The following is a 14,444-nucleotide window of genomic DNA, read 5'->3' on the forward strand; positions in this document are numbered from 1 at the left end:
ACTGAGGCCTCCGTTTCAGAATCTCAGTCACGATTCGAGAAACCAAGTCAACTGCACAGATAATGCGGAAGAGTAGAAGGGACTAAACTAGAAAGTAAGAGAGAGAGAAAAAAAAAAGAAACTTGCAATTGCTAAAGATAAGGGAAGATAAGCCACACAGGTGAGCCACTGACCACTTTCAGTCCAGCAACTCCGTGAAGACAGCAGCTTCCCGTCATGGAGCCCCGCACGCTGGGACTGATCACCTGCCTTCCTGTTGGCCAGCCTGTCCGCCGTGACGTGGGCCACCGTTGACCACCTGATCCTCCATGACTGCAGTAGGTGTTAGGGCGGAGATCAGTCATAAGATTTCAATGGTGATGGTGTGTGTGTGTGTGTGTGGGGGGGGTCAAATCCATCAATGATAAAATACTAAATTGCTTGATAAAATACTAAATAAAATCCTGTGCATGTAAAGTAAAATGTTCGCGCACTTGAGCTTTAACTGGCGAATAGGCAGACCTGCGGATCAGAGAGATAATCCTTTTTCTTTATGTCCAGTGCAAAATCAGACGCGGGAATACGGACGACTGGTTTCCCTTACACTAGACCCATATCCACCTCAGCTACCCGGCAAGGTGACTGTCTCGGCCACAATCCAGCTTGACAAACCAGTGGAAGGACATGTCAGAATGGACCTGCAGATCGTGAAGAAGCTAGGCTTCCTGGGATATGCCCTGCAGATTCCTTGCATCGGTAATGTTGGCACTTGGTACGTTCCTCACGCAGCTGCTCGCGTTTCTCTTGTGTCTGGTTGCTAATACTGATACCCGGTTTTTTCGAGATATTGTTATCTCTGACAATGATTCTTTTATCCATAAACAAATTTTTTTCCCCGCGCAGCAATTATACCGATGTCTGCGCTATGCTGAGAGGCGAAACACCTACAAAACCACCAACCACTACCACTGCCACCACCGCCACCACGGCACGCACCGTGGCTACCCTGGCTTCCTGTGAGGGATGCTCTCAGTCGGAGACAGTGCTGACCAAGGCGCAAGATCTTTATTCCACGGAGACCTCCACTATCTTGACAAGCTCCGCTGAAGGCGAGGTCTCGGAAACGATTCGAGCCGGGGTGACGACACCGTCGTCGTCGAGTGTTGACACCTTAGCCACGCCTGGCACCGAACCTATCATCAACGTCGATAGTGTTCAGACGACCGCAGTGTATGTCACAGACGCTGAAGCTGACGAGGGAGACGCGCTACCTAGCGACGGTGTCCCTGTCGTTGATGTAGACGGCAGCCAGATGACGTCACAGCCTGTTGATACAGCAGCCACCCACTTGACCACGGAAGCAACCACCTCGATAAATGTGACCCCTGGCAGCAGCCTAGGTACAGCACAACCTGAGGTGACCGTTGACGAGACCACTTCCGGGTTAGCCATTGAAATGGACAGCACAACCCAGCGGCCGTGCCCAGAACTCATGGTCGAAAATAATCTGCCTTGCGCATGTCCCTTTCAGCCTGGGTCGTACACGCTTCCTCCGACAAGCTTCAACATCCCTGACCTCGGCATTTTGTCGTCCCTTGCCAGGGTGAGTAATGTCCCTTTTACCTTTTACCGTTTATCAGAGAGGAAGAAGGGAGGGAATGGAGGTCGAAAAGTTTATATGCAATGATTTTTAGTCTCATTTCTTTATTGGAAAAGCTCGTGAAACAAAAAGATCAAATAGAAGCGCATAACAATACAAAGAAAATGTTTCTTTCTCAGTTACAGCTAGTCTTGGGTTATTGGCAGAAGTATCCGCTTATCTCTTTTCATTTATAAAAATTTAACGCAATTTTAGGAAGTTTTGGGCCATATGTAAGATCCACTTGTATATATGAAATAAAAGATCGCCCAAACTATCATTATCATAATTAGCAGGGCCCTAGTGGGCCTTTTTCTGCAATGGAAGGGAGATAACAAATGCAAGATGACGGCGTTCCTCGAGCAAACATGTCTCTAGTGCTGGTGGTGTCTCCTTGCATTGCAGGGTGACTACCGCGTAAGAATTCGCTTCTTCGACATGGACACAGGGGACATGCTGGCCTGCCAGCAGGTGGAGACGACCATTCGCGACCCGTGCTCCGGTACGGACTGCATTGTGGGTTAGCAAGGTGTTGAACGTTAGAGACCTCGTTACTGGATTCGATGGAGGTTGTTGGGGGTTAAGGGAGTTCTCCTTTTCCCTCATTCGTCATATATTTCGTCTTAACGTTATTGGTAACGTATGGTAGTAAATGTTAACAGTTGACTGTGCTCTGGCAGGTTTCTGGCTTATTCGTGCGATCGTTCGAGAACGAATGACGAATGCGGATGTTATGGTCTAGATGTGTATGTGCGTCTAATTTTACACGTTCTTGGAAAGATAGATGGTTTACGAGGATTGAGAATATACAGCAGTCGAGCATCTGACCCTCTCGCACCAACAAGGGAGACAATCACTGATAGGATCGAGTAGCTAGCACTGACAAATAGCCTCCCTTTACAAATGGGCACGCTATAGACAGAAGAGTAAAAGCCGGTGCGCAACTGTACAAGCCTTTTAATTATTACTATACACTTCCTGTAGTATCAAACTTACCACCCTTCACGACATATATATATATTTTATGTAAAGACGGGTGTGCAAAACGAGAAAAAACTGATCTGACTATGATATAAGGTCACGGTCTGTGCCAAGGTTGCGAACACCGCGCAGAAAACAACCCCGCAGTGATATGTAAACTGAGTGAAATTCTTCAACAATGGCCTTTACATGCATTTGCAACTATTTTTGTATATTCACCACAATGACATATGAGTTAGTGTAAATTATGCAAATGTCTCCCTTCAAGTATACAAAACTTGATACATTTGTCCCTCTTTAGGAGATACACAACAAAACAAGTTAGTACATGCATACCTAACACGCAGTATGGTGGGTTTCACCTTTACATGGCGTTTAATTTGAAACACCTGTATTAAAAAAGGTATGCACTCCTAAACAACACAGGAAAAACACGATTGTGACAGATTGACGGACACCAGCACGCGGTCGCTTATGGGAGAAAAAAAAATATGATAGCACTATACACTGCATTTGAGAATTCTATAGTTGGCGGAAGCAGATTCTGCTGTTGACGCGCTTTGTATTTGTGTTATCACTCACAGGGAGGGGGGGGGGGAACAACGCATGGCTTACATCCATTCCTGCCCCTGCCACATCATGGTTGTCTCCCTTTAGACGGAAACTGCATTCTTCGATATTTTCTAATCCGCACAATAAAGTTGTAAGAGTAAACCTCTTTATTTGCCTTCCATCGTTTAGCGTCCCCTGCTCTTTTCAAGTCTTTAGCCACATACGACAATGCCGGCGGACTGAGAATAAATATGCTTAGAGCCACAAGACCTTAACAAGGCAGTGAAACGTGAGCACTATCAGCTTCCCACCATTGAGGAGACTGCGAGTCGGCTAAGTAGCAACTCAGTATTTAGTGTGCTTCACGCTAACTCAGCATTTTGGCCAATCAGGCTCGACAAAGAAAGCTCTGACCATGACCTACTACTGCTACATCTTTCTTCTTAACAACATTAATATAACCTACTACTGCTACAAAGTTTTTATCGTTAAAAAAGTACATGATTTTTTATTATTAATTTTTTGTGTGATGATAGTCGCGAAGCAGTGGACATTCATCATAAAAGCTTTACTCTTAGCCTGTACAATCCAAACATTAGCTGCCAGCGACAAATGGTAAAACACATGCATCACTAAATTTAATGAGTAAGAACGTACAAAATCCTTACATGTAGCTGCTATAAACCACGATGCATTTGAAAATATTCATAAGCGTATTTGGAACTATAGCTGAACCACAGTCCTTAATGTCGATGTCCATGTATTGTTTTATTCGGGTTTTTTTTTTTTCCATGCATGTTCCAACGATAATGTGTTTCAGTCTTCGTGCTCTTATTGTTCTATCGTTTTGGATTCTCCGATTTTTCGTTGAGACATGCTAACCATGAACAGCAAAAAAGAACTGTCGAAAACACGTTACATGTAGTGATCCTAGCACTTCTTATGCTCATGCTCTCCTAATAATTTTTTTTTTACGTCCTCAAGTTTTGGCGTTTGATTTATATATATAAAGACTAGAAAATACTCAGCCATTTTGTAAACACATACAGAACTAGGTTCTAAAGTTAGTAATTAATGACAATGAAATGATAAATGTCAGCTGTCTCCTTCAAGGCAAAATGGCTTCTGCAATGCCCTTTGCTTTCTAATCTCGTCCAGTTCATCCTGCTGCTTTCTCAGCTGCTCTCTCAGTTGGCGAATGCGGTCACCAGCAGAACTGGAGGGCACCGACGATGTCGTTTTAGGAATATATGGAGGAAACGATGACGACGATGGTGCGGCTGACCCTGATGGTAATAATAATGATGATGACGATGACGACGACGATGACGATGATAATGGAGGTGTATCTGCTGCGACGTCCTTGCCAGTGGCACTTACAATCCTCACTCGAAGTCTGGACGCCGGCTTCTGGTGCAGTGCTGCGGACAGTTCCGTGACGAGACTGGCAGTGTCCGGGCTGCTCCCGGGTTCCAAGGGGGAGACAGGAGTCAGGACAGGGGGTTCGCCGAACAGAAAGTCGTCAGTCTCCGACTCGTCCCTCGCCACAGCCTCGTCACCCGTCTCTAGCTCTGGCAGCTGCGCCTCGACCTCATTGCCTCCAGGAGGCTCAAAACGAGTCTCCTCTCCCCTCGTGGCGCCCTGCCCGCTGGTCTGCGGCGGCCTTACGTCATCAGCCATATAGGGTGGTGGCACCTCCATCGACGCAGCGTTGGGCGCATCGTCGCCAGGATAACCGGACGTGACAGGTTCGCATTTGATGACCACACCTGGCGGCAATGGGTAACGCTTTTCTAGGCGGGCCCTCTTGGCGCGTCGCTCGGCATCCCCCTTATCTTCTGTGCTGCGACGCTTCACCGCCGACTCAACATTCTCGCCACTGGCAGTGCAGGTCGTGGTGCTTGAGGGTTTGACCATGACTGCCTCATGGGCCACCTTAGCCTTGCCCTTGCCTTCGCCCGCCGACCTCACCTCTGTCTTGCAAGCAGAGGCCATTTTGCTGCCTGAGCTGAATAACGAGTACTTGGGCCGCGGTTGGTCTCCATTCTCCGGTTTCCCGCACTTGACGAGGCGCAGTCCCGCCGGAAGATTAGCGTTAAGCAGCTGCGACGGACCTGTCTGCGAGCCAGCGCTTGCTCTTGCTGCTTTGGGAAACACCACGGTGACGACTTTGACCTTAGAGCCACTGCTGTTGGATTCTGGATGCATGGAAGCTCCAGAGACGACAGGCTCAGTGTTTAAACTGGGGATAGGGCCACTTGGCACCTCTCCCGCGTTCAAGCGACCCACGACGTTTGAGGAGACTGCTGGATGTGACAATGAGGGGGCTGAGGGCGCTGAAGACGGGATGGCTTTTAATAAGGACGTGCCTGTCACAACGCTCATGGCCGAGGAATTGACGGGAAACACAATTTTGATTTTAGACTTTGCAGACTTAAACGAGTTGCTGGGAATGGTCACGAGTGGTCCTTTGCTTCCTGGTGTGACAGTCGGCGTCACGAAAGTCCGCAAAGGTGGACATTTAGCGGAGCTAGATGGGAATGGTTCAATCGACGAAACATTTGCAGAGGTAACAGAAGGTGATAATGATGGTATTGTCTTGAGGTCAGAAAGCTCCCCTGCCGATGGTAACTGTGGTACCGATGTCAAAATTGGTTTGGAGAATGCCAAAATAGTCGGGATAGCTGTGGACGTCGCGCTGGAGTCAGGAACTAGCCCTTGCGTCGTCCTAGAAGGAGCTGCGTGCAAGGTCTGGGATAAAGAGTCGTCTACAGCAACCGACATTAATATGGCCGCCGAGGACGTTTGCAAGGTGGACTGGGCTTTAGGTGCAATGGGCTTCAAACCTACACTTAAACTAGGTGAGCTTAAACTGGTGACCGAGCACGTCGCGGTGGTCAAGGCCGAGGACATGGATGTGACGCCTGCAGTAGAAGTCTTCGACGTCGGGACGATAGCATTCGTTGTCATCGGTGGCATTTGCAAGCCAGAAGCAGGTGGTGCCACAGCTGTCATGACAACCGTCGGCTGTGGCGTAGCGCTTAAAATGGCCGGCGATGTTTTCCCTATCTTGCTACCTTGCAAAAACGACACCAGGGATGTTGGGGTCTGTAACAAAGGAACGCTTTTGGAAATCTCATTTGGCTGCCTGACCGTTGCGGCAGCACTGGGAACTGTCTGAAATGACCCGGGTATCATCAAGGTCTGAAGTCCAGTGGGCTTGGACGTGGAAGACGAGGTCACGAGAGAAGGCCGTGACGCAGCTACAGTGGAAGCCGACGTCGTGATGATGAAGGTGAGGACGCACGACGTTGGTGGTACTGATGGCGCGGTACCACTCGAAGCTGAGGTCACAGGTGGGACCACCGTTTTCGCTGTGGGACCCATCCCTGGCGCCGACAAAAGCTGAACGCAAGTGACGCTAGGAGCGGTTGCTGACGGAGACGAATGACCCATCATAGGCGACGAGGTCTTGGGTTCTTTCCTTGCCAAGATGACCAGCTTCTTCTCGTGCTCGGACATGGCAACGCTGCCCTTCCTGACGAGGTTCGCTAAATTCTTGACTGCGGCACTTGCTGCCTGCCTAGACCTAGAAGACAAAGTGGTTGGTGTCTTTGCAGGGGCTGATGCCCGCTTAACGCCCTCTGACTTCTTGACTCCAGAAACGTCATCTTGAACCATGCCCATCTTGTCGGAAGCGTCATCTGAGCTATTCATGAGAGTCACGGTAGTGTTTTTGGACTTAAAACTCGGCCTCTGCCGGTCGGTAGGTGCGTGTGTGACGTCAGAAATGACACCCACATGCGTCGAAACGGTCGGCCGCACAGCGCCAGCAACAACACTCTTTATGTCGGCCACCGGTCGCTTGCTCGAAAAATCTGAGCTGGCATTTTGACTAGCATTATTTGCAGCTAGACCACCATACCCTGCGCCGCCCTCTCCGTGCATAATCCTCTCGCCAGACGACCCTTCGTCCGATGTGCCTTCCTCACTCTGGCCTCCACACGCGTCCCTTTCATCCCGTTTCATCTTCGACGGCCTGCATTTGATCAGGTTTAGCATACACAGGTACTTTAACGTTCTCTTGCGACAGTAGTCAGAACACCTTGACCTCAAGCCCGGCTGAGCTTTCTCGTTGATGTTCTGCTTTGATAGGCGCTCCAACACGACGAAGGACGATCCACACATGTCCAACAGCTCTTCCTGAGACAGCTCTTCCTGACAAAATTGCTCGCTGACCGGTTCGTCATTCACTTCCATCTTCACTTCTGCATCCTGTGCTTCGTTCTCTTCGTTCAGTGTAGCTGCCGCTGGATCTGGGGACGACAGCGAGAACACTGAGTCGATCTTGAAGGGAAAGGTCACTGGCAGGTCATCTGCCGAGTCACTGTCGTACCCCGCAGGATCACGATCGAACACTCTCTCCTTCTTGATAACAGGCTCATTTTTTATCTTCGGGAACTTCTTACACTTTTTCAGGGCTCCGGACAGCAAGGCGGCTGCTGCAGGAGGTTTCACAACCCTGTTGGCTCTTCTTGACGTGATGGGCTTCTCCAGCTGAACCAGGCGCGGACTCCTGGCCGTTGGCCAGCGACGCGGCGTGCGTTGCGTGCTGGCGGTGATGGTCGGCATACTGACCAGGTAGCTACCCTTTGTGTTCGAGATTGGAGCATTCCCAGCGCTTCCGGCTTCCGCTCTCCCGGCTGTTGACGCTGCCTTAACACGTGTTGTTTCGACTTTGGAGAGATGTAAACTGCTTGGAAGTAACGAAATGGCTTTGCCTGGAACTTTCGCTGCCCGAGAGTCAGTTTTTTCTTGGCCTCCTAGCAAAGATCGGCCGCTGCTCGCAACGGGGGAGATTTGTCTGTTGTCCTTAGGATTCACGAGAAAGACTTTCATGGGCATTTTAGAGGACGAGCTGTCCGTTTTGGTGGCCTTACTAACAGCTTTCGACTCTGATGCACGCATAGGCTGGCTGGTGGGTGCCTGAAGCAAGAACACGCGACCCGGATCCGAATCGTAAGACATTAACAACTGCCACTGACCATCGGTGGTTTGCCTAGTGAAGAAGCGCTGCTGACCCTTTGCAGGTTCTCCCGTGTTAGCTTGTCCGAGAGCAGTGCCACCTGGTGTAATCAATCGGAGGCCGCCAGAAGACAGCAACTGCAGCTTGGCCGTAGTGCTCCTGAAAAATTATTATTATTACTGGTGGTGGTGGTGTTGTAGCCGTTTTGTTTTTAATATACACACTATTTTTAAAAAAGCTTTAGGGAGAGAATTTTATTGGCTGCTGAAATTCGAGTTACAAAAAAAAAAAAAAAAAAAAAAAAAAAACCAAAAACGAACAGATAGACAAAAATAAAGAACATAACAGTCATTTTTTGTCAATTTTTACACTGATACAAGGCATACATTGCCAAATTATTGCGGTTAAAGACTGTACATCATAGCTGTAACTATTCTCACCTACAAGCGTGTAACAAGATGTGAAAGTTTGAATAAGTTGGTCACAAACTTTCACCACTACAAACAAATATCCTCCTTTTAATAACTGTAATATTAATAATTATATACATTTTAACTATTAATTCCAAAGTCATGTCTCCATTAAATATCACCTGCAAATTATTTCGATCTATTGCCAATCAATCGAGAAGTTATAAGCACGGCAACCTTCTGGTCAGAGTCAGATAACTACAATCATTAGAATACGTGTAATATTTCCCACACATGTGAGTCTTTGTGTGTATGTGTGTGTGTTGCTATAAAACAAAGTTCCTTCTTCCCTCACAGGTCCAAATGCCGAATGATAATCCGATGATCAGTACGCTCATTTCCTGCGCCAATTTTTTTCTTTTCGTTTGTTTCGTATTTGTATTTGTTTTTGTTTTTTTGTTTTTTTTTTTTTTTTTTTTGCTCATTTGGTTATGAGACAATATCTCAAGCTCTCATTTTAGTCGCAACGAAGCACTACACATAGCTTTTATCAGAAGATTACTTCGTGTTAAAGAAATTAAAGTATTACAAAATGTTCGTCAACCAATCCACACACCATTTGTGCACGTTACAAAGAATAATTTTACTTGATTGTAATAATATAATTAAAACCATTACATGACTGCATCTAAACAAGTGTAGTCAAATGAAATATTAATTTTTAAGTCGCGTTTTGCACTAGCTATAATAGAAACCTTCCAGTTTTCTATGCGGTCTTTCCTCGTATAATGTAATAACAAAATAAACGCTACAGTAAACAGCAGTAATAAGTGTCAAAGTATAGTTATGTGAACACACGCATTGGCGAGGACATCAGCATAATAACAACCACAACACCCTGAGACATCATGACAGAAAGTTACACAGCTATCACTAGTAAACACTTACCCTTTCTTCTGCTGTGTGCTGACCCCGCTGACTGTCTGAGTTGTCGCTGCCAGCACGGCCCCCTTCTTACTCGCTTCACGTGTCACGGCATCCGCCATTTTGTGATATTCCGTTGCTACACACAAGCACGTGACTAAAGATCAGTGTTGAAATGAAATGTCCCCAACAGCACAGTTAGTCGTATTTTTTAGTCTTTACTTTTGTATCGTGGGCCAGTTTGCAATCACACACAAAAGCGAACACACATATGCGCGCGCATTCATGCACACACACACACACACATGCGTACTGTCTGCACGTAGAATTACAGCACCAGAATTTATGGCACTGTCTAGTGTTTGTACGCATGCTCACAAACAGACAATTCTATCTCTAAACAGACATTTAAGGTGATTTCTCAGTCTACTATTGTTTGGCTTGTCAAAATTCAGCTGGAAAACAAATCAATACTTCCTTATACTACGCCACATAACAACACATAGTCTAAAATTATCATTTGTATACACGATATCAAGTCCTCGGGAATCATATACGGAAACCAACGACGGAAATTTTCCTAAAATTTTCATCAAGCAAGCTGCAAAAGAAGGAAACCAATCACAGTTTGATACAACATGTAATAAGAATACCTTCTATTTACAAGATGGCGTTCTTTCGCAACCAGTGCAAGGACTCGATGACGTATGCTTCCGCTCTAACATCGAACTAAGGGTCGTAACTCTGTCCATAAACTCCCAAAGGCGGCTATCTGTCCCATGTGACTTTGTCATGACTATACTTGCAAAAAGTATGAAGTGGTATATAATACATAAATAGTATCACACTAAATAGCAATTAAGCGAAGAAAAGCTCGTGGAGTAAGTGTTCGAAGTTTCTTGCAGCTTCACTGAACTTCATATCGACATTGTCATTTCCCAGCCATTCCATACGTCACTGTGTTACTACGCGGTATAATAAAGGTATATTTTTTTATAATCCTATATTAACACACCTTGCATATCCTTACCTTATCTTCTATAATTCAAATCTCTGCAAAGTACAGCATTCTGCATAATATTTGACAAACCATGATGCTCTCTGACCGAGGAAGTCTAATCCGCGATAAAAACAGCCGGAAATACGAAGAGACCTTGACCCTACCTCTCTTCTAAGGGACACAACTCCAACAAATTCTTTCGTCTCACATGTGGATATGACAGTGTAGTGCCCGTAGACTGTTATCCATTCTTTCCTGTGTAGCGTAACTGAATGTAAATATTATTATATTTTAAGTTTCCTCTAGCAATGCAGTTATAATCCATCAAAACAGCGGAGTCACAAGTTAACGACTGCTAGGACTGTTGGCTAATCGAGCGCACCGCATGCGTCGACGATCAGCTAGTTCGGCACAGTGTCACGTGACCAATGTTGATACGCCGCCTGCTCGGCAAGTAGTAACTCCACACTTGCGCAGCAACAAGCCTTCGCAGAAAGATGTCGAGCGTAAAGCCGGGCCGTGAATTTCACCAAATCGCAAAGACAGAACGCGCAAAGAATAAAAAATTCGTTTAAGGCTGCGAAGATTGCAATTTGAGAATCACTCGGACTAGCTTGCGTCTCGGAGGCTTTCGACGTTTGGCTGGTTGTCAACAAGTGCGCACGTTTGAGTGTGAAAGACGAAAGAATGCTGTTGTGTGGTCGGCATGCAAAACGGATAATGTAACATACGATTTCAGAAACCAATCAGAGGAAATTAAACTCGCTTTTTATTTACATGTGAAGAAAATAACTACTTAAAAAATATGTGCATGCACGCAGGAAAGTTCGTTGGATGGTATCAGAAATATTTTCGAATTCTTGTAGATATTGTCGGTTTTTTGTTTTTTGTTTTGTTTTTTGTTATTATTATTACTGTTGTTGTTATTATTATTATTATTGCTGTTTTGTTTTGTTTTTTTGTTGTTATTCAGAGAGCTAAAGATTAGTATAGAGCTTCCAGTTTCCCAAGCTGACAGGGTCCAAGTGCTGCTATCATGTGAAACTAGATTTGATTTATTTTTGTTCGAGCGTCGGAGAAATATAGAAATGAACAATGAGTGTAAGTAGATTTTATTCCCTCTGAAAGTCTTGCAATAAAGACATTTTAGTTCCTTCTTCAAGCCTATGAGGCTCAAAGCGGAAATAAGTACTCGAAAAGTCACTTTATTATTTCAGCCTCTTTTGCTGCTACAGAGATGCTGCCGTGGGATACATTTACTGGTGAAATATGCTTTTATGTGACCAACTGCCTTAGCTGGTATAAATCTTGCATATATGTATTTTATGTATACACATATATTCCTTTAAAATGTTGTTTTTGAAAGTTCTGTCTTTCGCTAACAGACTGAGGGCACTGGCTCTCCTTGGTTTTGTTCTTTGTTGTGGTTACTCTTCAATTTGGATAAAAGTATTAAACCTTCATATTTACACTTGCTTCTGCTGCGTTATCTCCCCTCCTCTGTTTTGCAGATGGATAGCGACCTTGAGTTGCAGTGAATAAACTGAAGTGACGATCACTTTTTTTTTTTCAGTTTCATTTAGTAACATTTCTTAATATATTCTCACTTTTCTCCTAATGCCACTATCCCTATCGACTATTCTCATTTTTCTTCGTGCTACAACTATGTGACTATTTCATGGATCTTGTTCAGCGCAATGAGTTTTCCTTTGGCTGGGATATTGCGCTATATCAATTCTCAGTTATTATTTTCCGGCCTCCATAGCTGGTATGGTATCTTAATCTAAAGTTTTGAATTTCATTTAAAAAGTAAATTTGGAATTTGAGAAACAAACATTAAGAGACTATATATCGTAGTCATATATAAACTGCAGTTTCTTGGGTTTTATCAGATATTCATGGCTATTGACTATATTCCAAGCAGCAATATATATGAAGGGTAAATAAACATTTCGCTAATATTTTAAATAAGCAGGATTTTAAATACACATTTTAATAAGGCAAGCCAGTGATTTTTTTTCACTTAACTGAACCATTCTTTTTGGACCAGGTATAATTACAGCTTTAATTTCGTGACGATTTCAAAATGAAGAATATTATGGTATTCTCGTTACATTTGGTATAGTTTATATATTAAATTTCGTTACAGCACTTAGCTTCTCATTCTCAATGTGTCTCTAGAAATCAGTCTCTAGGATGGTTGCTAGCCTAATTTCTTTCATGACAATAAAACCATCGTCCATTACGATCACTAGCTGCTCGCTGGTCTCAGATTAACTCGATCGATCAATTAATCAAATGACACTGCCAAATTAAAAGAATATCTTTTAGTTAATATATCATGAGTAATTATCTTAATGCGTGTTATGCATACACATATGCAAGCGTTTCTGCTGTCGAATTATTTTAACACTTTAAATTAATGGCATGGTAATTAATGTCTCTCTTCAGTCAATTATGAGGCAGTTATGTACAGAGAAATATGCCACAAATCTCAGCATTGCTTTTCGACATCTAAAATGTTTGGAGAAAAGTAAAACACGCGATCGTCGACGGGACGCTCACAAGATAGTTCAAAAAAGCCATTGCTGTTCATCAGACGCGGTTTGGTGCTTTCTGTCTAAGGGTCTACACTTCAAACTCACGTACACCAGGGGCCTCAACGATGGAGCTTGCCTGACACAATCAAAAGATGCTGAAATCACATATGACATCATCAACTGTTGCCTGCGCTGCGTCACCCTCTCCTCTTCGTCGTACACGTCATTTTCCAGAACCATCGAATATCGTCATATTTGTTGGTAGGTGATGTCACTTGTCGCTATCTACCCTACACGTCGTTCCACCAGTAACGAGCAGTTGACTCCTTCCACTAGCTTGCCACGTCAACAAGCCTGGCATGAACACACACACATCCATATTTTTAGAAAAGACAAGCGGTGAATGTGTGTGAACCATTTCTGACCTTTTGGGACAAGATCTTAGTGTTCTGGTCACGACCGTTAATATCTTTCTGCACAGCAGTTGCAGGAGGCAACGGTTCGAGTCGATGATTTAAATGTGATTGTTTTGTTCTTTCGGAATTCGATTAGAGAAACGTTACTGGCTTTGGATCTGCCGTACAAGGCAACATCTCTTGGCCACCCTCTGACAGTTCTGTGCATGAAACAATAGCCTGTGACACGATTGTCTTTTTTTTAAAAAAAAAAAAAAAAAAAGGAGAATCAAGCTGGAATGATGGCTGATAAACCACTGCAGTCTGCGTCCGTTTCAACGGTCACTTCAAAATGTAACTACTCAAGCTCAGGATATTTGACCAAAGGTCCATGTATTGTGAAGGTTGAAGGTCAAGGTCAAAGAACAACAAGACGGTTACGGCGGTTCGTCAGCCTGCCACCGACCTTCGTTCAGGTGAGCGACAACATCAACAACTGCACGTCGTCGAAGTACGACGGATGCGCCAAAAATGTAGACCTGTTCGTGCCAGGGGCAGATTATGTTGATGATAAATACAGCAGCCCCGTCAGGAGTGCTGCTCCTGCTCCTACTATTGATGCTTCGTATATCGACAGCTGCAGTTACATGTTCGACGATAGTCGTGCGTACATCGTCACGCCGGCCTTCAAAAAAGAAGACCCAACCTTCGTGATCCCAAAATATGTTCTTCAATCTTCCGCCCAGAGGATTTCGCTTACAGATTCACTGGGACTTTCAGCTTCAACCCAGAAAGTGAGAGTATTGCCTAAAGAGGCGTTCAGAAGCCCGGCCTCGATTCGCTCAACCTCTTCGTCTGTGTTACGTGCTCATTACGTGCCATTTACGCCTGCTGCAAAAGTATCAGATACGGATCCTCTCTACCAATATGAAATGACCAATATTTCTTCAGAGGTGCGTGCAGGTTGCTCTCACGAGAAGATGATTCCTCTTCCGACG

At 44.9% G+C, this 14,444-nt stretch overlaps 2 protein-coding genes across 5 annotated transcripts; one reads left to right on the forward strand and one right to left on the reverse strand.

The window, feature by feature from the left end:
• Positions 1 to 2,289, forward strand: LOC112567154 (flocculation protein FLO11-like). Its single transcript, XM_025243725.1, has 4 exons — positions 1 to 317; positions 541 to 751; positions 883 to 1,582; positions 2,024 to 2,289. Coding segments are annotated over exons 1-4 (1,032 nt in total). The 5' UTR covers positions 1 to 316; the 3' UTR covers positions 2,144 to 2,289.
• Positions 2,290 to 3,303: 1,014 nt separating this feature from the next.
• On the reverse strand, positions 3,304 to 11,006 carry LOC112567137 (mucin-5AC-like). Of its 4 annotated transcripts, none has more exons than XM_025243695.1 (3): positions 10,676 to 11,006; positions 9,536 to 9,650; positions 3,304 to 8,336 (listed from the first exon to the last, which is right to left on the reverse strand). In XM_025243695.1, the coding sequence occupies exons 2-3, from the start codon at positions 9,631 to 9,633 to the stop codon at positions 4,247 to 4,249; spliced, it is 4,188 nt and encodes a 1,395-aa protein (XP_025099480.1). In that variant the 5' UTR covers positions 9,634 to 9,650; positions 10,676 to 11,006; the 3' UTR covers positions 3,304 to 4,246. The 4 variants fall into 4 exon arrangements, with proteins under 4 accessions (XP_025099480.1, XP_025099478.1, XP_025099477.1 ...); XM_025243693.1 differs by having other exon boundaries at positions 10,542 to 10,676; XM_025243692.1 differs by lacking the exon at positions 10,676 to 11,006 and adding an exon at positions 10,527 to 10,653.
• Between the last annotated feature and the right edge of the window lie 3,438 nt (positions 11,007 to 14,444).

Source organism: Pomacea canaliculata, linkage group LG6 (assembly GCF_003073045.1).
Source record: "Pomacea canaliculata isolate SZHN2017 linkage group LG6, ASM307304v1, whole genome shotgun sequence".
Classification (NCBI taxonomy): domain Eukaryota; kingdom Metazoa; phylum Mollusca; class Gastropoda; order Architaenioglossa; family Ampullariidae; genus Pomacea; species Pomacea canaliculata.

What these genes read in the sequence shown, in the direction of transcription:
- LOC112567137 (XM_025243692.1), bottom strand. An exon ending in AGCACACAGCAGAAGAAAGG is followed by an intron (nt 8,337 to 9,535) that starts GTAAGTGTTTAC and finishes ATAATTTTTCAG; the next exon opens with GAGCACTACGGCCAAGCTGC.
- LOC112567154 (XM_025243725.1), top strand. An exon ending in ATCGGTAATGTTGGCACTTG is followed by an intron (nt 752 to 882) that starts GTACGTTCCTCA and finishes TTCCCCGCGCAG; the next exon opens with CAATTATACCGATGTCTGCG. An exon ending in TTTTGTCGTCCCTTGCCAGG is followed by an intron (nt 1,583 to 2,023) that starts GTGAGTAATGTC and finishes CTTGCATTGCAG; the next exon opens with GGTGACTACCGCGTAAGAAT.